The 27,389-nt window shown below is 36.4% G+C and overlaps 1 protein-coding gene across 1 annotated transcript in view; it reads left to right on the top strand.

Moving 5' to 3' along the window:
- Window positions 1–1,305: 1,305 nt before the first annotated feature.
- Window positions 1,306–27,389, top strand: part of COL28A1 (collagen type XXVIII alpha 1 chain) — a gene marked incomplete at both ends in the record, with an annotated part of 75,661 nt that continues 49,577 nt past the window's right edge. The window contains 15 exons of the mRNA XM_081996504.1: window positions 1,306–1,426; window positions 1,974–2,533; window positions 4,568–4,588; window positions 5,219–5,275; window positions 6,534–6,587; window positions 7,109–7,150; window positions 7,862–7,888; window positions 9,017–9,061; window positions 11,684–11,728; window positions 13,808–13,861; window positions 21,628–21,696; window positions 23,213–23,281; window positions 24,552–24,620; window positions 25,552–25,620; window positions 27,160–27,228. Coding sequence (XP_081852630.1) covers window positions 1,306–1,426; window positions 1,974–2,533; window positions 4,568–4,588; window positions 5,219–5,275; window positions 6,534–6,587; window positions 7,109–7,150; window positions 7,862–7,888; window positions 9,017–9,061; window positions 11,684–11,728; window positions 13,808–13,861; window positions 21,628–21,696; window positions 23,213–23,281; window positions 24,552–24,620; window positions 25,552–25,620; window positions 27,160–27,228 — 1,371 coding nt within the window. The remainder of the gene's footprint in view (window positions 1,427–1,973; window positions 2,534–4,567; window positions 4,589–5,218; window positions 5,276–6,533; window positions 6,588–7,108; window positions 7,151–7,861; window positions 7,889–9,016; window positions 9,062–11,683; window positions 11,729–13,807; window positions 13,862–21,627; window positions 21,697–23,212; window positions 23,282–24,551; window positions 24,621–25,551; window positions 25,621–27,159; window positions 27,229–27,389) is intronic.

A 27,389-nucleotide genomic window follows, 5' to 3' on the forward strand; every position in this document is an offset into this window, starting at 1 on the left:
CTGAAGAGGTGTGGCTGGCAAAGTGATGGGTAAAGATGCAGATTGTCTAGAAGTGAGTTTTTTAATGTAAAAGTTCAGTTATTTAAAATGGGAGAACACTTGTGCTCCCAGACTGACACTGTCCCTTTAATAAAACGGCTTGGTCTCCCACTCAGCCCTGGCTAAATGCCTGACTATCTTCATTTAAACTTTGGCCAACTAAACAGCAATCATGGACCATAAAGGATCTAGATGCAAGGTAGAGCCATTGACAAGTGGATAGGCTGTTTATTTTCAGATTGCCTTATTTTTGTAAACAAAACATATTTTCCAGTATCACCTACTGGACATACTTTCTATACTGACAGTTTATTCAATCCACAATTTGATTTTTGAATGCCTTTGAAGGTAAGAGACTTAGTTATTTCCTTTCTATTTTTAGAGAACTGCATGGATGGCTTCTCTATATGCAGCTGCTTGATGGACTTGAAAAGAGGATTTAGGAAGGATATTTAAATTTAATATATTCTCTTTGTTATTAATGATATTAAAATTAATTATTATAAATTGCAGGCATTTTTTGCAAATCAGTTTTAATAGAGTTCAGTTTTCTCTAGAATTGCTGATTTAAATGTTGTAACGTTCATCTTATTAGTGTATATTGTTCTTATAATAGAAGATTGTCTTTATAGAAAATATTGCACACATTCTGTTACAGATATGTAACATTAATAATACATTAATATATTGAATTTCATTACTAACCCATTGTTTCTTAGAAGAATAAATTGTTCATGCTGCTGCTCCAGACCTAGATAATATATCTGCATCCCAAAACAGCCAGATCTTTACTCCTAATAACTAGGGATTTCTAGAAACAATCTATATTCTGTGTTTTCTATAATATTTCTGCTAATTTAATATAATTAGTGTAATAGCAAAGTATGTTAATAGCAATATGCATTAGTAACAATTTCTTTTACCCTTCTTTGTTAGATGTTCAAATGAACGCTAAAGATAGCACTGGCTTTTTTTAAGAAAGAAAAGGGAGCACTATGTTTGTTTTACACATATTTCTTCTCTAATAAAACAGGTTCTAATATACATGTGAGCTACAGTTGGGATTGTATTGGCTGCTATGCTTAAATCACCTACCTAGTGACTTTTTATAATTGTTTATTACATGTTATTTCTAGAATTGTGCTTCCCACAAACGTGTATTCTGTATGTAAAGTATCTGTATTTATTTGTTTGCATCTATTAATGCAGATGTTTTTTTACTTTTAACAGAAAGGAAAAGTCATCTAATTTGGGATCAAAGTCACTATGTGGCAAAAACATTTTTTCTATTGCTTTTTCCTTCTGGCTGTGACAACAAACCAGATAGTATATATGCAAAACAGAAAGAAAGGAAAGAATTCTTATTCTCTCATGCAAAAAGATGAAGGTAAAACCATTTTTTTAAAATTTCTGATAGACCATGTTATATGTCTCCACATATTTCAGTATAATTAGCTAATAATTGACAACTTATGTGTACATTTATGAAATGTGATTTATTTTGATTATCAGGCTGACATTTACTTGATCATGGAATCCAGTTTGATTTATGATTTTTATTGACACACATATCCCTTTTAAGATAAATGATAAGGAGACTAATTTTTAGTTTGAAATTGCATGTGGAAAATTTTATATACAAAATCAACTCAAATGCTAAAACAATTCCATCAAGACCCTAATTTTAAAGTTTTTGTCTCTTGACTGTGTTTAGTAATACTGGTATGAATTAAAGTAACTTAAATTTAGTTACTTGACTTCAATAGAATTTCTTGGCATTTACGGTGAAATTTATCCTTAGAATTTTTTCTGGGAAGACAGAGGAATCCTTGGGGAAATGATCTGAGGATTGGGATTGTTGCAGAGAATTATCTGAAATTTGTTGTGCAGGTGTGCTCATCATTCATAGATTTAACTTTCTTGTTCCATTACAGGTGATATGTGTCTCATTGATATAGTTTTTATCTTGGACAGTTCAGAAAGTGCCAAAAATCAGTTGTTTGATTTACAGAAGAATTTTGTTCAAAACTTAACTGACAACATTTTCCAGATGAAGCCAGTTAAATCTCAGAAGTATAGTGTCAAACTAGCAAGTATGCAGTTCAGCAGCACAGTCAGCATTGATCATCCCTTTACAGCCTGGAAAAATGCACAGAATTTTAAAGAGAAAATCAAGTCTCTGGGCTTTATTGGCCACGGTACCTACTCCTATTATGCAATTTCCAATGCCACTCAGCTGTTTAAAACTGAAGGTCGTAAGAGAAGCGTGAAAGTAGCTTTTTTGATGACTGATGGTGTGGATCATCCAAACAGCCCTAATGTCCAGGGTATAGCCACAGCAGCTAGGAGTCTTGGAATACATTTTTTTACCATTGGCCTTTCTAAGAAAAAAGTCCAAGAAGAAAATTTGCGCATGATATCTGGTGATTCATCCTCTAAACATGTCTTATGCCTGGATGATCAGAACCTGATCACTGATGTAGCATTGGAACTGGTAAGTAATGCTGATGTTAATCTTGTCACCCATCTATCCATGGCAGATTTCGTTTACTTTGGTAGGTAAGTCCTGAAGGCAGTGCAAAGGTTTACAGGGCTGGAGCTGGCCTCAGATTTGGAAATTCAGCAAGGTTGTAAAGATCATGTGGGACATCTGCAAGAGCTGGGCTCCAGCATTGGTAGCAGAGAAGGTCAGTAACTATGGGCTTAAGAATTAATTTCAAGAAAGTTTGCTGAAGCCAGTAGAATTTTTTTAATTGGCTTGAGTGGGATCAGGTTTCCAAAGTACTGTAAATCTGCCACTGTAGTTATTACTTAAGGGCACTCAGCTCTCTGCTCTTCTAACACAGCATAAGGCACAAATAAGAAAAGGTAGGGAATACTACTTAATTAATTTCTTAGTTTAGAGTAGACAAAAGTGTTGCTGTGACAGAGATGTCAGCTGGACTTGACCTTTCTCGCTTCTGGGCAATAATGTGTTGGGGCAGCCTAGGAAGTGTTTGGGGTTTAAGATCCTAGAAAATATTTTTAAGTAAGGGAAGACTTTGCAAATAACAAGACAATTTGGAGGAAAATAGTTCTTAGAAAACACAATAGCTTTAATTAAGGAGTAGTCCATACAGAATTTATGTAATATTTTTGTAGTCTCTCAAAGATGGTGAAAACCTAATTTTGAAAATTTAAAATCAGAAATGGAAACTTGCTAGTTGATACATGTAAAAATAAATTATTATGTTGTACAACTAAGCACGTGGCTAGAGATCTCAGATACAGTAAGTGAAAGGCATTTCTGAAATAATTCATGTTGTTACAAGCCTGTGTTTTGTACCTGTGAAGGTATATATTTACAAAGAGAAGAAGAATTCTCTGAGATCTCACACAATGGTGCTGTTGTGAGGAATATTTTTGTGGTGCATGTCTCTGCTACATGAGGAGTCAGGACAGAGGGAGTTTCCTCCTCCTCCCAGCTGCTTTTGAAGGAGTTGTATGCCTGGACAATAAGAGCTTAGCTGCCCTGATCACTGATGGAGGGACAGGGTATTTTCCAGCACAGTCAGTGTGTCTCTGAGCATATGATAATACTTCAGAAGGTAGCTTGTTCTCATGGATAAGGCTGATAAAATCACTGAGTCCTTCTCCTATATATTATGTTAGTAAGACCTTCCATAGTAAGGCCTTTCATTAGGAAGTCTTCATATTCCCCTTGTTAGCATTACAGAATCACAGAATCACAGAATGGGAGGGTTGGAAAGGACCTCTGAAGATCATCTGGTCCAATCCCCCTGCCAAGGCAGGATCACGTAGGGCAGGCTGCACAGGAACACATCCAGTCAGGTTTTGAAGGTCTCCAGAGAAAGAGATTCCACAACCTCTCTGTGCAGCCTGTTGCAGTGCTCCGTCACCCTCACAGTAAAGAATTTTTTCTTCATGTTGAGGTGGAACTTCCTGTGCTGCAGTTTGTGCCCATCACCCCTCATCCTATCACTGGGCACTACTGAAAAGAGACTGGCTCCATCCTCCTGACAGCCACCCTTCAGATATTTATAGACATTGATAAGGTCCCCTCTCAGCCTTCTCTTCTCCAGACTAAACAGCCCCACATCTGTCAGACTTTCCTCATACAAGAGATGTTCCAGTCCCTTAATCATCCTCGTAGCCCTCCGTTGGACTCTTTCCAAAAGTTCTGTGTCTCTCTTGAACTGGGGAGCCCAGAACTGGACTAAATACTCCAGATGAGGCCTCACCATTGTTCCTTAATATTGTATATTTAGCTGTCCCATTACATCTCATTTGTTTTCTGATCACTGTGAGTCACATGAAGCAACCCCCTATTCCTACCAGAGAACCTTTTTTCATACGAGTAGTTCCGCAGGCTGGTTCTTATCACTGTGAGGAAGGGATGAAGGATGAAGGTATTTACATTCTTTACCATTCACCTTGGAAATTCTGTAAACTAGAGAAGAAAAATGGTTAAATTAGTACTCTGTTAAAATAAATCTATATGAAAGTAATATTTTTATTTTCTTTTCAGGAAGCCCTGCTTCAGAAGCAGGTAGGTTTTTCGAGTTTTGTGTGTTTTGATTAGTCTTATTCATACTAGATCTCCTGATGTCTGCCTCTGTAATGCAACAATACTCCAGGATTAATCAACCTTCCTTCCCTGAGTAAAGTTTCCGACCATGGTTGCTTTTATTGTAACTTTTATCCATCTCTTCCATCCCTTCTTCGAAGAAGTCTACAACTTTTGTTCATTAGTGGGTAGTATCAACTGTAAGACATAAAGAACTTTTCCTACTAGAGTGGAATAGGCTTGGTACAACACATGCATGTTCTTTAGTGGTCTCATTAGAAAAAAATAGCAATGTCAAAATTGTCCAAAAATTATGTTAAGATTTCACAGTACTATATACTATGTATATACTACCTTAAACATTTATGGTTACAGTAGTAACAGATTTATTTGTTTTTGTTATAAATAAATCAAGCAACTGATTTTGATTGGGCTGTACAGAAGTGTACTCCTGATTATGTAAGAAATATGTATAAGAAGATAATTTATTTCCTGTTATTCCACTTTTATGTTCTCTAGTCGTTGGCTGGGCAAAACCAGAGGTTTTGCTTTAAAAATTTGAAATAATAAATTTTTAAAAAGTTCTCCTTAATGTTTCTATTAACATTTTAGTGTATGCGGAAGAACTGTGGGTGTGAAAAGGGAGTAAAAGGAGACAAAGGTGATTCTGTAAGTATGCATTCACTTGAAAAGCCTCCAGAATTTGAATTTTAATCGAAATCAATGTTGCACAGTATTTTAATTGGTTACTATGTCTGTAAAAAGCAGGACATTAGCTGTGCATGTACTGCAAAAAGAAGTGATGTATCATAGCATACCACTGTGAAAGTCCACTGTTATAAGAGCTCAGAAAAAAATCTATCCATAATAATATACTACCTTGGAAATATATTTATAGTATTGGGTAATAAAACACTGTGGATAAATAAGTACATGTTTTTGAAGCCCAAATAAAAACGGTATTCTTGAATTTTGCAATGGGGAAGGAAAGGTCCATTAGACAAAGGTTTACTTACACCAGCAGCTTCTATACCCTGTGTAACGGATAAAAGTTCAAAAGATTGAGAGTGATGGCATATATGAAGAATGGGCTAAAACTCTGCCTCCAACACTTTTCTCTTGTGACACTTCAACACATAATTGTTTCTTGGCTCTGGTAAAGAAGAGAGAAGTGTGTGTTCAGACAGTGTGTGACCTCTGTGATCCCTTTAATAGCTCCCCCAGAGACAACCAAGGTACATACAGAGGTTTTTGCCTTTTTCCCTAGACACTGAGCAACCAGTCAACTGTATGCGTAGCAGGTTATGACAGCAGGGTCTATCATCTATTTCCTTGTCTCTGGATAATGTGCATCTGGAAATAAAACCCCTGCTTCCAATTTAAATTTAAAATCTAAGAATTTTAAGTTATTTTATCTGAAATTATTAGATGTAACCTATTATGTATGTATTTTTTATATATACACATATACATCAAGCTTTCTAGTCCCCACCTTCGTGATCCTCCAAACAGGAATAATGAAGTAGTAATTTTTTGTTCTGGGGCTGCTGAACGTTGACACTAAGCTGTTCTGTGCATAGGTGTTTTTTTTAAGCAGAGAAGATCAGATAGTGGTGGGTAACTCTGAAGAATGGGGAAAAGGAACTGTGTAGCTTTTTGTGACACCTTCTTGGTTAGATTTTCAAATGGTCTATTGAAAATATATTTATCATTGAATATTGATTTTAAAAAAATCACAGATACCTTATTATACCAGATTTTATTTAGCGAAGTGAAAGTAGTGTCACATGTACTGTACCTGAATCAGTGTGGGTTTCTACCTAAGCTTATTCCAGAATTGTTTTGGCCTGCCCCCAAGATACAGTCTTAGAGAAACTGGAGAATTTTATTCTCACAATGGTAATAACATTTTCCTGCTTTGTTTCAGGGCAGTGCTGGTAACAGAGGGGAAAAAGGTGAGCCAGGACCAAAAGGAAACAAGGTAAAGTGAATTTTAAAAAATAAAGCAAATTTCTATCTAGTTTTATTCAAACTGTAGAAATGAATATAGCAAAGGAAGAGTATGTTAAAATATGATTTAAAAGACTCACTTTTGCTACGAAAGGTTTATATTTAGCTGCTTTAGAAATGAGAGAGAAAAACTTGAAACTAAACTGCTACCAAGTTAATACTACCTGTCATTCCAGTTTTTCTCTGACAGCAGAGATCTCTGAATCTAGCTGAAGGCTCTCTAAGCTTCACAGGGCTTTCTAACAGTACACAGAACTCTTGAGCAGAGTGGCTTGCTCTGATGACTAAGATTTCAGTCATCTAATAACAGTAGTTGAGTTTTCTATGTTAATGTTCAGGAATTGCATATCCTTGATTGCAGCAGGAAGAAGTGTGGATGTTTATAAATAGGAAAAGCAACTTCTGCCCCTTAAACATTGTTCTTAGTTTTATGTAATAGTGATAAATAAAAGAGCAATACATATTTCAGTTGTATTCCTTTGCTTCCAATAGGGCGATGCTCAGAAAGGAGATCATGGAGAAAAAGGTGAAGAGGTATGTGACTACTACAGTGCTAACTCATATTTGGTCTTTTCAGATTAACTGGAAGATCCTGATTTACAGTTTAGTTCCACTGAACTGAAAATTTGTTTTCCATTTTTCATACATATACTTTATTAAATTACTTAGAGCATCTAAACTAAGTGCTGGTTTAGAGAAGCACCTATAGTGAGAAGAGCAGTCTAACCATGTGCTTAAGTATAGAGATGGGATGCTACTGACAAAAGGAACTTTTGAAGCTGTGTGATTTTGTATTGACCTGCATTAGATTTATCCCAAAGGTAAATTGAAAATGTCATCACTAAAAACATCTAGGTAGTCTTCCAGTGGCTTCTGACATCTGATATTTCTCAGTTTGAATTCTTGTTGATTCACAGCAGAAAGATTAACACTACTCCATGCATAAGATCAATTCAGTGTAAAAGTCTCATTTAAATGGTAGTAATGGTATTATATATCCACTAAGAGGCTTGGCAAACTGAGTAGCATATTTACAGCTAATGTTATGAGGAAAAAGTACACATCTAAATTTGCAGAGAATTATATGTTAAAAGATTCCAGAGAGAAATTTTATTGTTGTGAATAGTTAATTTTCTGAAATGTAATTCTTTACTGTTTTTTTCCCCTACTTAAATTAGGAGTGAGTTATGCCTTTGCTTTCTCTTTTATGATTTTTTTCCTCTCTTTTTTTAAATTGTTGAATAGGGAGCTCCTGGCTACAAGGGAGACAAGGTAAGATTTTTCTAGACTAGAAGTAATCTGAAAATAGATTGTCACTTGCTGACAGAACGGAAAGAATGGAAAGAAGAGCCTGTCTTTTCTTTTGTCATGAGAGCTCCTAATGCAATCCCTAGAAGTAAAATCATCATTTGTGTAAATGCTTGCAGACTGGCTTGTTGGAATTAAAAAAGAAAAAAAAATCAGAAAATGTAATCTAAATATAAAAAGAAAAATGGCAAAGACCACAAATAAAGTTGCTGGGAGGAAAAAGAAAGTTGAGGGTTGAGTTAGAGGTTAAATAGAACAAACGTGAAATTGTTTACTACGAACACAAATAGATGTGGCAATAATTAGCTTTTAAAAAACTTACCACAAGGAAGTTTACTTTTAAGCTAATTATAACTTGCAAGGGCTAATGCTTGACCCAAAAAAATCTCAAGATAGGCTCTCCAAGAAGCTAAAAAAATTATAAACTTCAATGACTTGCAAGATTCTGGAGCTGAAATTTACATTGCAAACTGGACCATCATAGTCAGAACAGAAACAGACATAATCTTGTTTTGACTTTGCTTGGTTTGGACACTTATCTCCATTGATTGTTAATAAAAGCAGCGCCTCTCTGAATCTTTGTATTTATTAGAAAAATGCTTCAGTCAATTTTATGGAAACATTTCATGGAAATGGGAAAGGTAGACTCATATGTCTACTTTTCATGTGTCTATTGATATGTTAGATCATCAGTGGAACACATTAGTAAGTCTCTCTCTTCATTCCATTTGTACAATCTCACAACTGTTATTCAGGAAAATCTCAGACATCACAGTAGTGAAATCAGAATATAAAGAGGATCTCTGGAGGCAGCACAGCGAGGTGGAAAAATACAGCAAAACTTACTAGATATTTAATATATTATCTTCTTATGATGTAGGTAAGAAATTTTGTAGGCATTCTCAGAGAGAAAAAGTATCTATCTTGAGTAGAGCAGACATATCTTCTACAGACCATATCTAATGATGCCACTCTCAGGTCCTTGGAATCTACTAAACCTCTTGTGCTAGTGAACTGCTTGCACAGTCTTTAGTGTATGTAGCATAATCAAAACATCTTGTTTAGCTGTTAACCTTTTGATTTCTTATAAAGGGTGAAAGAGGAGAATGTGGATCCCCAGGAATAAAAGGGGAAAGAGTAAGTATAATTTTTATTTGAACTGTTTAATGTTGATGAAGATACTAGAAAATCATGTGACATATTCATAAACATAGCTTGTAAATATTGTTGTAAATCTGGAGCATCTTATAATTCCCTGGTAGTAGAGATACATTCATCATAGAAACTGAACCCGCAGTTCACCATATTCTTTTTTTCCATTTTGCAGAAGAAATGTAGTCACTTACCTAAAACAAAAGCTGTCCTGATCAATGCCAAGCCCTGCTTACAAGGGACTGTGAGCATGGTACAGAGTTCACCAGTTTTTTTCCCTTAAAATATTAATTTTAATTGAAGTGTATTAAGTTATATTACAATAGAAGCAGGTTCTTGCACAACCTGAACAACTTTCAGGTCTAGCAGCCTATCAGTGTTGATATGCATTCACACCTCTATCTAGTCCTCCTCTTCTTTTAACCTGAAGTGAAGAAGTGATACAAGTTAATACAATTTTTTACCTGGTTTTTACACTCTGAAAGATGGAGTGGTAATGTACCCCTGAGTCAGATAATCGTGTATCTTGAGTTCATGTGAGTAAGTTTGTATGAGTACTACAAACCACTGATTTATACAGTTGTTAAGTACTACCAACTAGATTGCAATTGATCATTCTGTTAAAGCACGTTTCTTCAGTTTTAACATCCATATTATGCTTATCTTTTATCAAAGACCAGCGTGAAAATTTGTGGTTCCTGGAATCTGTTGTTTAATGATGAATTTCAGGTAGGAATTAGGAAATACTCAAAGCAGCAGTATTTGTCGCAAAGAAAAAAGGGCATTACACTATGATAAAAATCTAAAGGCTGAGTACATTTTGTGAGATGTTGGGGTTCAAAATGGCAGCAAGTGAGTCAGAAAAGGCTGAAATATCAATGAAAAAGGAGGAAGAGTTGCATCTCTCAGAGGAGTAAAGAAAGATCATAACTTCTTTGTCCAGGCAAAATGTGAGAAATAGCATGAGGTTATGTGAAATGTCTACTAAGATAAAAGAAAGCTGTTCAGAAGCTGGCAAAGAACATAATCAAAGCAGCCAAGAAATCTGGATGTAGAAAACATATGCCAGGGCTGCCGGAAATTTGCTTGTTTCATTTCTGTTGAGGACAGTGATGAAAAAAAGTTTGACATCTGCAGAGGATCAGAGATTATAATGGATTATGGCTCTCAAGCACTTAGTGAATAAATGAAAATTACAGTCAATTCCAGAATTCCCAGCTTCACATTTACAAATGCAGAAGATAGAACAAAATGATTATTTTTTTTCTTTTTTAATGAAAGTACTCCGTGCTGGACAAAATCATCAGAAACAGAACACACAAGGCCAAATGTAAATTCAGTATTCTGAGGTGAATCTTTAACTGTAGTGGTGGCTATTGAAGCATAATTGGCAGTAGTGTTGTCTGATTCGAAAATGTTCCATTTTTACCCCGCTGCTTTCCAATCTCACTAATCAGGCTGACTTCAGCAGTGGGTTTGGTGCTGTGAATCTGAGTTTCTTCAAAAGCTAATTAGGCTTTAAATTCAGAAAGTTTGTGTTAGGCTTTGAAATCAAAACTGACCAGTCTTCTGTGTGTATTCTACCAAAAGTAGCTGTCGTCGCATCAGCATATTGCTGTTTGTGCCATCCATTGCATGTGTAGTTTTGTAAATGGGCTAGAACTGAGTGGCGTTATCTGCTCTTTCTGGTGGCTGATGGTTGGCCTGGGAGCAAATGCCAGGAAGCAGAGAACTGTTAAAAAACTCTGAATCTGAATCTGTAGGGGAAGACAGTCAATGAAGTGTGGCTGCGTAGGTATCATTGCTCAGTCAAGGCTATTAGAGGTTCAAATGTGACATAAGCCTTGAAGAACGCAGCAGTCTGCGAGTGCCTCTGTGTGTGGAGATGTTGCTAATTAAAAGAGAAGAAAGAGAAAGAAAAGACCAGTAAACTATTTGTTGAAAGCTGTTTTTGCTTTAGAAAGAAATTATAACTGAATATTGAGTCAACTGGAAGTGAAATCCTGTAGAATATGCATTTTGGTGAGTGAAGGAAAAACAATGCAGCAGAAAGATTTGTGAACAATCTACAGTGGTGGTAACGGGTAAGAACTCATTAAATGGAGAAATGACAGCTAATAGAATAAAAAAATATGGTATTTACTTTTTTTGGATGCATTTTTAATGGTTTTTGCAAACTATTAGTGTGATGCTGCCATGCTACTGATCAGTTTTAGTTACTGGGACAAAGTTACTTGAAGTTATTTTGGTATAAGCACTGCAGCATTTTTTTAAGAATTTTGTATCTATCTGATATACTTCTAGAGATTGAATTTAAAGACCTGTAGCAAATAATAACTAGTTAATCAAATAGCTAAGATGTTAAGTAGCCGTACACAGTGTTTGTTGTATATGAAAAGTACTTTAACCAAATGTTGAGAATAGAATGTAACAGGCAATTACTGAATACAGAATGAGAACAGAAGTACTCTGGAGAGAGAATAAACTCCCTAGAAAATGCTTAAACAGAGATATAAGTCATTACATGTACACTGCAGTTTTCAATACTTTAAAGCAGATAATTGCAATTTCCTATTAATCTGGTAATCGAATCTTATTTTTCCCCAGGGTTTGGAAGGTCCTTTTGGCCCTAGGGGACCTCGGGGACCTCAGGTACGGGAACTAAAAGCTGCCAAATAAAAAGAAAACACATTGTATACTGTAAGTTTCTTCTACGTACAACCTGTCAGCTCTGTGGAGAGCACCATGTTTGATGCATGAGGCACCAAGACAGCAGAGTCTGGCAAATCTTTATCTTTTGGAAATAATTTTCAAAGAAAAAATGTTGGCAGCTGTTGCTGCTTAGGGCTACTCAGAGGTGTGTGGCCCACTTATGCTCTCAAACTGCAGAACTCTCCTCTAAGAGTAGTTACCATGGGAACTACAACCCACTTAATGACTAAACGGAAGATAGCATGCAATGGGCTTGAGAATGATTTATCTTTACTTATGTGTTTATATTAACAGATTATATTATGTATTCCTATTAGCACACCCTGCCTCAAGCACATTGCCATTTTACTGCTGGGACATTTGTCCATCTCATATCATGATCATAATTTTTTCCTCGGGAAGAATAACTTATAAAAATGTGATTTTTCAAAATCTCTTTTGGAAATGCTTTTCAGGTACTAAGAGGTTTTAAAGAAACTTTTTTTTCTTTATATGACACCGAGATACTAAGAAAATAAAATAGAGTTTGCTTATTTGAAACAAACAAAACTGCAAGATTCCTTTTAGTAAGTAGTACTCAATTAAAATGCATAAACCAAGGAGTAAGGCCATATAACTAAGTTTGTGCACCATACAGCACTTCGGACAACACTGTGATTTTTTGAGACAGTTATTCCCTAGTTTGTAAAGTTATGATTTGAGCATAATTTGGAACACTAACTGTATTCATTTCGTTCACTGTTTTTCCCCCAGTATTTGATTCGTGGTCATATAACTGTTACTTAGGTGTGTGATTGCATTTTTGCACGCTTTGTGCAAAAGCAACAAAAAGAAAGGAGAGAATAATGAATATTATCTTTCTGACTGGAAATCCATGGGAGATATAAAATCACAGATATCCCAGAGTCTGGGATATCTGTTTGTGAGCCAAAATGCAGTATTTTTGAGGATTTACTATCGCTATTAATGATGATAGCTGAAAGGAATTATTTTTGTTTCTTTTTGGATAGTCATGTGTTTTCTGTAGTTGATCATATTTAAGAAAGGGAATGAACATGCTCTGAGCATATTTTTTTGTCAGCAATGAAACAAATACATTTAGATTTGGTCCAGTTTGTGTCTTTTTATAAGCATAAAATTATCCGTATTTGACCAAGCATTTTTATTACAATAAACTGTCATTTTGTGGTACTATTCTTTCGATAGCTCATGATTTTTTTTCTCCAGTCATTTAAAAAACTTCATGAGGCTTTCACTTCATTTTGACTATCAGTTCTGTTAGTGGTAGTTGCAACAATGTTGATCGATCTGACCCAACTGGGCAGCCCAGCAGATGCCAATGGGATGTTCACCAACTCACAAGTCAGTGAACTGGAGGGTTGAAGTAAGAGTTAAAGCTTTAACACCAGACTTGGCTGTAGTCTATTAATCCTGTGATTTTATTGCACTTCATATTATCAGACTTACTTTTTTCTAGCTATTGTACCAGCCACTGTATTGGTGAAGGGACGTCCTCAAATGTCATCTCTCCGGAGTATTTTACCTGCTTTGTCTCTTCCAAAGAGCCATTCATTATTTCCTTGTGTGAGGGGACACAATGGTTGTAGTAATGTCAGGGAATGAAAATTAATCTCAGCTCATCATCAGAGATGTAGGGGAAGTGATTTCTTACAAACAGAGCTAAATAGGATGTGACAGCTTAGTTTATTTGCTTGGGCAGGAGAGAGAATATGAAAATATGGCAAAGTCAGGAACAGGAGAAGAAAGGAACAGAATGCTTCAGATAAAATGGGTGCAATTCACATGGAGTAGTAAGATATCCTTTCTGCCAGCACTGGTTATTGAATATTAACAATATTCAATGTGTTGGGCACTTCACAGAGTACAATGCAGAAAACTCTTGTCCTTTAGAGCTTAGCATTGTGCTATGTTTTACTGTACCCTGTTCAGGCTAAATTCAAAAGAAACTTTAAATGCATCTTCAAAGGCAACTCATTCTATACTTTGACTTTTGTGTAGGGTATCAGTGGACCTCCAGGTGAGCCAGGCCCAAAAGGCATTCAAGGAAGCAAGGTAAGATGTAGTTGTATATGTGTAGATGTTATTTATATAGGGAGAGAAGGCACAGAAACTCTGTGTGAAACCTCTATGCTCTATTATCCTTTTTCCTCTGTAGTTTTTTGTTAGTGGTGTCCTTTGCACAGCAATAATATATGTCATCTGCTTGGTGCACCATAGTGTTGTCATGTTATGACAGCTTTGTATCGTTGGCACATACAGCCAGTTCTCTGTCTGGGTCTCCAAGCCCAGCTATCAGAGCTTGGGAGGGCATTTTGTAGGGCCACAATAAGGTGCTACCAAGGACCTGCCTACAGCCACAACACTTAGGCTGGAATTTAAATCACCTGCATGTGTGTCTTGGCTTCTGCCATCACTTGGGAAGCTTTTTTGAGCATATTTTTAACTAAAATGCCTTGTGTTTAAAGATTTTGAGTAATTCTAGATGGTGGTTGCAAAGTCTTCAGACTGAGTTTTTAAAGTCATTTTTAATTGCTTGTATACTGTAGAAACTCAAGACAACTTTGAAATTGGTAGAGGTGTAAGATTTGATGACGATTAATGCTATATTTGAAATAGATCATTTAGAGTTAAAGACTACAGCAAAATCAGTTGTATAAAGTATCTGATTGAGGCAGCCTTCTGGTTTGCAAACCTTTGGGAAATTGCTTTATGGAAATACAGTTTTCTTGCCCGTGGGACAACAATTAACATCACTGTTTGGTACATAAAGATCTTTCATGTATCAGTTTGAAAATGTAGAGTCTAATGACACAGACTTTCAACCACAGGATTATTGATAGCCTGGTTAATACAATGCCATATCTAAGTTATACAAGGCAACTAAATTCATACAAAGCAATTTGCCAAAGATGCAATATTTAAACACTCATGTTTTGTTTCTCAGGCAACAATTTCATTTGAAGATTCACAGAAATAAATTTGGATATGGGAAATGTTTATGGTAAAAAGTTTGGAATACTGGCATCCATCATGATTTTCCTCTTCCTGACAAATGCTTTTTCATGCTTCTTATTTTTTCATCTTCTCAACAAAATGCTTGATTACGAAAGCTGCTACAGAATATTTCAGAAGTGGGGAAAGAAAGAGGTTGATGGCTCTGAAAGAAGCTATTCATATATGTTCTGGAAAAGTCATGCCTCTCTTCAACTTCAGCACAGCAAATGACAGTAATTTTTTTATCTGTCATTTCACACTGGTGCATCCAAGATAGTAGTACCAGATACTTTTATTATGCACTAAACTGTATTCGTTGAATATTGTTTGTCTTCCTGTCAGTCTCTTCACACACTTTCTTGTCTGTAAAATACATGCAGCTCTCCCTAGAATTCATCTACCTGGATATAATATTTACAGTCAATTGTTATACTTCAGCTGCAGATTTTCAGTATTAATAATAAAGTTCCCTCTTTTTTCAGCTTCCAACTCTGCAATCTGCTGTTAAAAGTCTATAGTAAAGATTTTTCCAGGCTCAGACATCTAGCATAATAAAAATGTTGCCAGGCAAGTTTAGTTAATACACTTAGGTAATTATACTTAAAGAGTATGGCAGAAACATATGTATGTTTAGAGGTTTTCTTTTGTCCACACCTAGCACCAAAGCTAACCTTTGGCATTTTGGAGCTTATTTGAGATGAGTGAAAAATTTTTTAATGATCAGTACAGATAATCAGTGGTTGTTTACAGCTTAATAAACACCCATTCAGCTAGTAAAGGTCAAGGCCTTTTTTGGTTCAGACACACAGCAGTCTTTCCAATATCTTTTGTCCTTACAGAATGATTATTCAATTGCTCTTTTAAAATTAGTTTTCATGACACATAATACAATATCTCTGAAAGTGGCAGTTATAAATAACTGCCTTGGATAAAATAAATAAGTCTATTCTTAGTGCAGTTCCTTATACCCATGGCCTTTCCATGCTGATACTTTCTGCTTTTTGAGCTGAACTAGTGACTTCACCCTGGTTTTCACCCTGGTTTAGCAGAGCTAAAGACAGTTGCATGGCATTAGTATTGATGTGACATAACGCAGAACACCGCCACTGAACACTTTTATTCATTGTTAGTGGGCCATATTGAGGTTTGGAAAAGGAGGTTCAGTTCCTCAAAATATAAACTCCACATCAAGCTCAGCCTAAAACATCTGTAGATCTGTTTTAGGTCTCATCTGTGAAGTCTACAGTTCACTCATATATCTGGCCAGCTCAGTCCATCCCACACCTCTGTAAGACAGTGCCGTACCCATACTCTTGCTTCGCAGTGCCAGGTGGCAGACACAGCTGGGGATGCCACTGGCTCTGGCAGCCACCAGCAGGAGAAGGTTAGTGGCATTGCAACTTCAACTAATTTAATTTGACTTGTCTGAAGCAAGGTAGCGTGGAGTCCAGAAACATTGTCCAAGAAATTACTTAAAAGAACTTTTCATACCTTATTACTTCTGTTATTCATATGCATTTTCTTGTTCTCTCTTAAGCTGCTGGCTAATCTATCAGTGAGAAGTCTTTCTGGCCACACAATACTCTACTTCCATCCCTTTTCATGTTATTGCCTTATCATATTGCCAGTAATGAGTTGAATTTCTCTCAAAGTCCCACGGCCTGCATTGACCAGCTTTCCACTGACTACAACAGGAACTCAGCCAACCTGTTTCCATGTAAACACCTAAGTTTAGGAGTGATCCCATGGAGGTGAATCACATCCTAACCTCTTGAAGTCTTTCTGATGCACTTTGCAATCAGACCTTCTCTTTAATAACCTCTTTAATCTACAAGCAAACTTCATCACTTTACTTTCACCCACTTTTCAAGTCATGTATGAATATGTCAAACAACCTGTGTCCTGCACAGAGTGCAGCTCAGCATGGCATTAACTAAGAGCAGTTTTTGCTATTAAGCAAACTTTAAAAAAAGTTTTCTCTATTTACATTTCTGCAAAGTTATAACATCTCAGAAACATCTAAGTAGTTTTATTACCATGTATACAAACCTTCTCCATACAGAGGCTGAGACATTTAAAATGACAAATTTGGACTGCACTTGCATAAAAATAAAAACACGTTAACTCATCTTACATTATTATTAATTTACCTGACTAAATACATTTCCATTTCACCATATGCTGGATTTGCATTTTAACAGTAAAGCCAAAACACACTATAAAACGTAATAACTTTAAGAGAAAAACATTAGAGAGCAACAGGACATTTCACTCAAACACAGTTAGGAGTTGGGAACTGGCTATTTTCACTGTGTATCATCTCCTGTCTTCTGAAGCAGTCATCTTGGTCATGTTCCCAAGCATGTCCTGAGCAAAGGACCAGGATTATTCTGTTTGTTTTCTGTTTTGCTGACTTTCTATTGCCTATTGTCAATTTTGTTTTCTGTTTTGCTGACTTTCTATTGCCTATTGTCAATGTTACAATAAAAGATGTTAAATTTACAAACAAAAATTATATTGTTAAAGCCAAATTCTATGTTATTTTCTCTCTCTCACTAACTTAAAATACCAATTAATCAGGAAGTGGGCATGACCTGTGTTCCATCCATAAAGAAGTAATGAACAGGGAGTTCTTATGGTTATCATTTCAGAAGTGACATTGGGTTTGTGTGTTTGTTTGTTTAAACTCTTAGACCAGCTACTAGAAATAAAGTACACATTTCTAGAAACCGTGATATATTTATGGAAAGACTGAAAACAATTCCTAAAAGCCACTGCTATAGTACGAACTTCTCTGGAAAATTTCATATGCATTGTAAAATTCTGAATTAGAGTCTAAAGTTGTATGAGCAGACATGTATTCAAACTTTTAAGGAAACAGTTAAGTTTGAATGTGGGTATTCAAAGAAGTTATTCCCATAAAAACATCTTGGAATAACCCCGTGAAAAACCCATCATTGCATACTTCCCTGAAAATAAGTCCCAGAATGAACTGCTAAGGGATGTTCTCTGATGACTTAGAAATTCTTTCCTTACTTATGTGGCAAGTTACGTCTTTCCCAGGAGACTGAAAAATTCAATTTCCCTGCAAAGAAGTATGGTTCCTAGGTACCTCAACTAGCTTAGACATACAAAATATCAATAATATCTGTTAAAATATCTATACTTGCATTGTTGTTGCCAATCTTTACTTTAAAGATAAAATCATTATATTTGAAAGATTATTTTTTACTATAGCTTAATCATGATCTTGTTATAGACTGAAATACAGAGTCTTTGTGTTCCTTACAGTATGTATGTGCTTTCTTAAAAGTAAAAGAAATTATTTGTATTGGCACTAACTGGTACTCATCATAACAAACTATTTTTTGGGGAGTAGACTGTTACGTATGTTCCAAGTTTAAAATGGTACAGTTTTAATAAGTGAAAATACTAAACGCAGATCAAGTGTAATTTTCCTTCCCATTGCTCTAGCTGATATTAGATGCCACCTGAAGGAAAATCCCAATAGGGAGAGAAAAAAGAATTTGAGCAGTGTTAGACAAAGAAAATAATTACAAAGAAGCTACTTTGAAAAGCAGACTTTTCCTTCTGCATGTAGAGATAACGTAATGAGATTATTGCCAACACTTTATGGTTTTAATAAATTCCACATTACCTCTAGCACCAAGACCATAGAAGATAAAAGCCAGGCTTACTAACAGCCATGTGAAGTTTGAAATATACAGTCTTTAAAATAGATTGAATAGTTTAAGTTTCCAAGTTTTACATATCTGGTAGAAGATGGCGTTTCTTTCTCCATTAATATTCTGGCATCCTCTGCTACCAGTGAGTAAACATTTGACAGAATAAAATTTTCATACTACCCTATGTGTTTTTTATCATAAGGGCTATTTACATTGCCTACACCAGGACCTACTAGTACAGCTGCTGTGAGGCAGATTACATGACAGCAGTCATTGGAAAGAAAATGGTATAATGTTTTCATCATGGTTAAAAAAGATCTTTTGGAAAAACATTAACTTCAGTGGGACTCCGGTCTGGATTCAAGGCAGCACATATCTAGCATGCGGGTGAACTTGCGAAGGAGCAAATGATTTGTGATAGGAAGCATCCCTCAGAGTTGCTGTTCTTGGGAAGTTCTGTCAGGGGCTGTCAGAAATAGATGTGAAACACAATGTCTGTTTGGATGACAGGACAAAAAATTTGGAAGACACTTTCCAAACATAACAAAGGGGTTTGGTTTATTGTTTCAGCTGGGACATGAGCCTGTTTTTATGAAATGTCATTTTTTGAAATGGAACAAGTTCCTACACCATTTCAGAGATTTATTTTTGACAAATGGAGCCAACGTGCTGAGTGGTGCGTTTGCTGTGCCCAGAGTAGCCTACTTACACATAGTGATGCTGCATGCTGCTGAATTATTTTTCTCTGATAGGGTTTTTTTAATATATTTTCAACTTTGCATATCTTTGGCATTCGTTCTCTGGGGCTTGCTAATACATCATGGCAGAACAGGGATCCCAGGCTGATTTCTCCAAGAGAGAAATGAGGACTGTGAATTTGAACACCAATATTTAGCACACTGCCTGGCCTTACAGCAGCCTGTGCCTATTTCTTTCTCACTGAGGCACCCCTTCCTTGAAGTGGGGAAGTCCATCCCTAACCAGACTGACTCCAGGCCCCAAAGCTACATGGAGCTGTATCTGTTAGTGTTGCTGGCCAAGTGGAGAGCTATTGAAGTAAGAGTTGGTGGTGAGCTAAGGCTGAAAGGCAAAGCTTCTTAGGCACCAGGCTGGTGTGCTTGGCTTAACGTTCTTCCAAAACCTATGCTTTGTGCATCTTGATCAGCTTTGCAAGAAGCACAGCTGTGGGTAAAAGTGGCAGAAGTATCTCTGTCCTTGAGGCAGTGTCTATGCATGGAAATTATCTTGCAAAACTTTCTACTGAAACCTTAACAGTTTTACTTGTCTAGCTCCCACGGGGGTGATTTTGCCCTGGAAACAGAGCATGCCATGGGGCTGTGTGTGTGTAATTACAGCACTGTGGCTTTGCTGGTACCATTCTGCCAGCACACTACTACATACTGATGCACAATCAGTATGTAGATGCTTAGATTGATGCTTAGATGCTTGTGACCTTTTGACATGAATGAAATTTGGTAGCCTAAATTACTACCGTTGAAAAAGAAATGGAGGTGTCTAAGTCACTAAAACCCTCCTGAAAATGTTGCTTTTAGTATATATTATTTTCTAAAGAAACAGTATAAAATATTTCCTTACATATTTCCCCTACTTTTTGTCTAAACAAAGTCAGCCCCCAAACCCCTGAAATCAGCTAACTAACTGTTGGCTTAAAGCACAACAGTACTTAAAACAGAGAGTTTGTAAAGAGAATTAAAGAGGAGACAAGTATGAGCTTTGGTTGTATTATTCTTGGCCTTCCCTAAATTTCCCGCTGATGGGAAACACTTAATAAAAATGGGTTTTGATCAGCTGATTTTAAAAGGACAGTTTGTTCAATGCCGTATTAATCCCATGGAGGAACTGGAAGTCTAGAAGATGGGCCATTTGAGGAATTTTTGTTCTTGTTGTTTTTTGATCAGCTTCAAAACAAACACAGGAGGAAAAATCCAGCTATGGACAACAAGGGACAATTTCTAATTGGCTTTGTATCAGTAAAAATTGCATCATTTCGGATAATCTGGATACACGCCAGCCAGGTTGTGACTCTGGTCCAAAGGTTTCATGAAAATATTATTAGGAAACCCAAGCAATAAGGTCTACCTAGGAATACTTTGCTATAGTCTGTATTTTGGCAACAGCTACATGCACAGAATCCCCATTAAAGCGATGTCAATGTTGCTAATACCCTATCAGTGTGCTATGTGGAGGTACATGTGCTGTTCTGCTAAGTTATACCAGCTTTCCCCGATTTGCCTCTGCCTTTTAAGACTTCTCTCCTATTGATGCTGTATTAACTTAGTAGATTATCAAAGTGTGCTATAGAATCTCGTATTTTGAATAAGCATTAAATTTCATAGCTGCTCTTCAAATTATCATATTGTCCTGTAATGGAATGAATTTAAGACTGGGCATCAAGTTCCACTTTATTGTAGGTTTAAAGCTTCAGTAGTAGCACTCCAAGTGCATAGCTTTGAAGTTGTTTTTTACACTTCTATTGACCTCTCAAGTGCAAAAATCTCATTGAAAGGTTTCATAACTCAGCATACAAGATTTCTCGGTATATACAAAATTTCAACCCCCCAGATATGAATACCTCCCCAGAAAAGAAACACATTTTGATAAAAAGACTTTTTAATAGTTGTGTGGCTACGTTGGCTTTGTTAGAAACATATTAAACATGCAAGAGAATTAGGAGCTGCAGTCAAAGATAGCAGTAGGAACAACAGTCATGATATGCAGTGGTTACTATGGGAAAAACTTTGAGTGCAATATTTAAAGCATAAGCACCGTTTTAATTGCCATATACCTGTCTTTCTAGCAAGAAAAAAACTGAGGAAGCACCAAATTATTGGATAAAGTCAGGACCAAAGATATGACAAGGAACAAATATATTTTTTTTTCTTTCCTGACATATATGAAAGAATGTCTTTCTAACTTTATTATCTATCCCAGCAACTTGTACGGACAGGATATTGATTCTGCTTCTAATCTAAACATTTAGCTTTAAGACTTTTTTTTTTTTTAACTTTAAAAACATATTTCTATAGCCTTAAATGAGGTGGTGGATAGACACTCTGGGGGAATTTGATCAAGGTTCCATTTGCATTAATAGTTTCTTTCAATTTTTTTTCCCCTTAGGGAGAGCAAGGCCCTTTAGGTCCTTACGGTCCTCCAGGACTCCCTGGTTTTGGACAGCCAGGACCTAAGGTAACTCTCAGTAATACGTCTGTTAAAGTGCTAACTGTGTGCAGTCATTTTTTGGATGAAAGTTCTCACTTGCTGTTTTATCAAAGTCAAACTCATCATCTAAATGTAAAACTGATACAATATTGATAGGTTTTTCTATTTACATAGGATGGAGATAACAGACCTGCCTTTCTAGCAACTCTTAAGTTTTTATTACGATCCCATTGATAAAATCAAAGTCAGAAATAATGCCATTTAAATGGGGGTTAAATATTTGTGATCATTTTCAAGAACTAGAAGATGCTTGCACTAATGAGTAAACCATACTTCAAGGCACAGAAATACATCTCAGTCACTGTGATACACAGTAAAGCGATAGAATTGCCATGTTATTTTGTCACTAGGGAATAGATATTCTTATAGGTTATAAAATTCTCACTCTCATGCAGCATTTAATTCTTCCATATTATTTTATTCCAAAAGACTAGAAGGAGGAATACAGTCTTGCTAATCTGGAAAAGTCATGTCTGCCTATGCTGGCCAGCCAGATCTCCTTTTGGAAAACTGCAAAAGCGTCTACGTAGGAAACATGACTACTTAGTTTATGAGAGTTTTGTCAGAGACCTGCAACTTAGGCTCAAGCAAGATATCTAAATTGGGAAGAACTAGATCTCACCCTAGTTCTTCTGGCTGCTGTGTTTGGTGTTGCTTTATGCTATTTTTTCCCCGTATTTTGGAGCCAAGTGCCAGTGTCTAAAATACCTGCACTTTTTTGTTTCTACTGCTCTAATTTGTACATTCATTGAACTCCTGCATATTTTCTGTACAATGGGGCAGACCCCGGAACATAGAGATGGTTTATATAGCTCAGAAACTAGTAATTTGCCTTGTAAAAGGAGCAACACTGGGTCATTACAGAAGGGAAAATAGTTTATGGAGAATGTCACTCCCAGTCTCTGTATTACTCTGGGGAAAGATAAAAAACCTCTGTGCTCTTATCCTTGAAGCACCTAGTCCTCAGTAAATGGGAGGAATTGTGAAGATTATGACACCTTATAAATAGAAAATACAGAAACTATGCAGTTCCTGGAGTTCCCGTGCAATCTCATATTCCACTGAAGCAGGCTTAAAATCAGTTTGAGTGCCTAGATAGAGGCAACGGTGAGGATTCCTCACAACTGAGCGTTCCTGCTTCATGGTTGGGTTGTATTGCAAGCAAATGTAGCCTGACTTCCCTCCCTCATCCCTCAGGTCAGGTCCTGTACTTTTAAGCAGTTACCCCTATGCAAAGTGATAACATCCCTTTGCTGTTGGCATGAGGGCTGGAATGTGATCTAGTGCTCAAAAGGTATTAATCAAAAGGTACTTTTAAATGTTTCTAAATTGTTGTTTATGCTTTTTTTACATCAGGAGATGTTGCACATTTGATATCAGACCTTTCTGGTGACATCATTAAGTCATCTATATGTAAATGTTATGTTTTTCAAAAGCGTTGAGATGAATTAGGGCTGAACTTTCTAATATTCTTTTTCACAAGGGTGCTCGAGGTCAAGAAGGTAAAATTGGATTCCCAGGACCTCCTGGAATTGGTGAGCCAGGATTACCTGTAAGTCAGTGATATATGCATTGGAAGTGGAAATATAATATGATGAGTCTTAGTGAGTGTAATTGATTGACAGCAGCTATATTGGCTGCTGATTCCATAAACCACCCTGTACCTAGTCTGGAGCAGCAGAAATGTGTTCAGCTATGGCAGCCCAGTATTGCAGCAGTAATTGCATGTGCCTTGCTGAGGTAGGAGAATAAAGCCATGTCCAAATAAGTTTTGGGGAAGTAAGAATTTGCTTCGTCCGTGTGAGCAGGATTGGAGTATCCAGTTTTCAGAAAGAGGTGGAACTGTATATTAATAAGTGTATCCCTACTTGTGTGAGTTGAGGATAATCTTTAAAAATTGTCTAAAACCAGATTTTAAGAAGATGAAAATCCAAGAGCATTCCTCAACTCCTGTGTGTAATTTGGATTGCATCAAAAACAAAGACCCAAATTACATGCTTTTAATTATATCTTTATCATCTGAATTACAGAACTTTAGCAAGCTTTTTGTAATGTTGGGTTAGTGCTCACTGGCTACTTTTTCTTCCTGCTGGACAGAGCATAAAATGTATGGTTGTCTTGTGTATTTCATTAAAAACCTCAAAGAGATTGTTAATTAAGAAGCCACAAATGTGGATATGTATTAGATTCATTCTAACAGTATTTTTGAAAGTCACTTTGTGGTTGTAAAAGACTATTTTTCACACAAAAAATGTAGAAGGTTTTTGCTTAATCAAGATCATCCTTAAAAACTCTTCATTAGCTTTAAATAACAAAAGATAGCTGAATTTTATGGAAGAACAAAAAGTATTACAAATAGAATTATTTCTGTACTTGTTTAAAACAGAATTGGCATTCTCGAATTTTGTACGTTAACCTGTCATTTTGTATGAAAAAACCTATGTGCAAATTAATGATTTTCATTATGAAAATCATGAAATTACATGAAAGTATATGAAATTGTAGGGAATAAATTTCACAGTGGTATATGTGTTTATTATAAATTAATCTACAGGCTTGTTTGGGTTTTAAGCATACAATCTTTAGACATTAATTATGTAATTCACACCATTTCAGCATTAGCTTATTCTAATATAAGTCCTCCAATTAAGGGTTGCTACACTTCATTCTAATTGCCTAGGCTCAGCCAAGCAGTTACAGAAGCATTTTTCTTTACCAGTGTCATAAGAGTTACAAGTACCTATACTAGCAAGTTAGACAAAATGTCAATTAAAAAAATGGGATTACTGATATAGTCTGAATATATTTTTCTTTTCTTACAGGGACCACGTGGCCCTGATGGTCTTCCAGGTGAGAAAGGTCTACCAGGAGAGGGCATTCAAGGCCAAAAGGTAGTTTTATGGAAATTATATTTTTTTAACATTGTGGGCCAAATTTGCAGTAGTGTCTAAATTATTTAAGATCACTGATCATTCCACTGGTATAGAATGTCAGCTGATGGATCTTGGTCTTCTGAATCACTGTGCTCTCTCAATATCCCTCTGAGTTCAGAAACTCAAGATAATTACAAAAAATGTGTACAGCCTGTATAACAGTAGTAAGTTAATGCTTCTCATATTTATGTGTTTATTAAGATACATTATTCTGGTAGCATTAATGAGATAAATTGTCTTCTGAAAGACTACTTAGCTATTTATGTTCTGTATTGGAAGAAAACATTCAGGAACTGTTTTCATTCTGTCTTACCATTTTGGGAAACTAAGAGATGGGTTTTATGAGTCTCTATGGACAGTTACCTCATTAAGGGCACTTGCTAGGTTAATATATGTGAACATTCCTTTTTCATATAAAAAAGTATAAACAAGCAAAGTTTTATGATTAAACCACAACTGGGCTTCCCCATCAAAATGTATCCCTCTTTTTTAGTGGCTTCAAGATCCTCTAGAGCCTTGAACTATTAAGCAAAGAAGATTTTTCTTCCTTTTATGGAAAAGATGTTAGTAGTGTTCTTGCACCAGGTTCTGAACTGCTCTCTGACTAATGAACATATTATCGCATTTTCAAAATGTAGTTTCCTTCTTCCTGGTATTTTGTTTTCTCCTTTTGAAGTCCTGTGTTCAACAACACAATGAATGCAGATGAAGCATGTTACGAATTGTAATTGAATCACTTTGATACTGATAATTCCATTGACTATTTTTCTTGTTTGTTTGTGAAGGAATACTTCTTTCCTCATTATGCACATTGTGATGACCCATTTGTCTAGGATAGTGTTCTTTATAAATTCCCAAAGGCAGTTACAAAACTGTCACCTATTTCTAGGGTGAAAAAGGCTCTGAAGGTGTAGCTGGTCCTCCTGGACTGCCAGGTCAACAAATCAAAGGTGACAAGGTGAGGCACAGAGTATTTTTCTAATTGTATCTATAGTTGATTATATTTATACTTAAATTGATGATAAATTATTCACACAGTATCTCAACAATACAATGGTGTGTTTTACCTGAAATCTTAGGAACTATGCTACACCATTCCATGCAGCTCCACAGGCTGTGCTCATCTATACAAGTAGTTAAGCCTGTTATTGTTAACTGAGAGCAGTAATGACTGTATTCAATGCAGCTGGGAGTATGAGGGAACACATGAACTTTTTTCCTCCTAAATTTATTTCAGAAATTTTATATTTATAATATTTTAAATAGGAACACTCTGGCTTTTGAAATTTATTAGCTTTTTGGTGCCCAGTCCCCCAGAGAGGGATCCAGAACAATTTTAATTCCCTTGGCCTGATGACATTCCAGCCTGTATCTTATGTACCCTGAGACTGGCTGATGAAAGATGCCCAGCTGTCCTATAGAGCAGAGGCAGTGATTCCAGATCTTCCTTCTCATGATTCGGTGTTACAGCTCTCCTCCTACTCCCTGTTGTTTTTCTTCCCTCCTTTCCCCACTACTCCTGCTCTCCTCATTGCCTGATGCTAAGCTTCAGTGAGAGGAGAGGACAGCACTCCCATCCAAAGTCATTGACAGCTTAGTCAGCAGGAAGTGCTTCGTGGATGTGGGAAGTTTAACTTGAACTTACTCATCTCACTGTCCAGTCAAATGGCTCTCCAAGATCTTCAGAGCGGTGTGGTATGGTCTGACTTGGCCTGTCTGTGAGAGAGATGCTCGGTGAGCACCTGCCAGACCATCTTGCTCAAGGCCTTAGTAAGAGGAAGATTGGTTATGTGTGCAGGAACGAGCCTTCCTGTTCACACGTCTGTATAGGAAGAATGCAGCGATGACCAGGACAGTAAGCATTTGGGACCATTTCAGTAAATAAGTAAAGTAAAACTAATTACTTTTGTTTTCTAGGGGCTGGTGTCACACATCCTTGACACCTTCATGGGTCTGTGCCACTTCCAATACCCACATGACCTCCCCATATTCCTCGATTCACATAATTCCCTCTGCCGTAATTCCTCTATTCCCTCCCCAAGTGCTGTACAATGCCATTACAATACCATGTGACAAAGATTTTTCAAAAATACTCTCTAGCCGCTCTGTTTACACGTGCAAGTTTTTCTTCTGAGTGTTGTGCAAGAAACTGTATATTTCCATACAACGAAATCTTTAAAATTAATCTCGGTATGTAAAGATAAGCTATGGATCCTTCTAATAATAAAGTTAGAGCTGTGATCATCTAATGTTGTAAATGAAATAGAGTTTGTAGGTAGGAAGGGATATTATTTTTATTAGATTAATTGCCATAGGCAGACTTTCAGTATTCCAAACACATTTAACTCAAATAGAAGCAGCAAACTTCAAGTTAATACTTGGGGAGCTTGGGAGACTTGGAGGGCTTGGGGGACTGTTGCCCTGTGTTTGGTATAAATATGTTGATCACCTAGCATGGACTATTCCAATTTAGCTCTTGGGAATATTTTTTGTATAGGGTGAACAAGGCCAAGTAGGACCACAGGGCCCAGCAGGACCACCAGGAATAGGCAATCCAGGAAGCCAGGTGAGTCTACGTTTTGGACATGTAATGAGTATTTGCATGTAATTTTTGTTTTATACTTTGTCAGAGCTCTAATTTTGGTACGAAGACATTAAAAATCTCACAGCGATTTTTGATGTTAAAAAGTATCAAACTAGTCTTCAGGGAAAGCTTGTAAATCTAAG

The sequence above is a fragment of the Phaethon aethereus genome, assembly GCF_964289735.1.
Source record: "Phaethon aethereus genome assembly, chromosome: 2".
NCBI lineage: Eukaryota > Metazoa > Chordata > Aves > Phaethontiformes > Phaethontidae > Phaethon > Phaethon aethereus.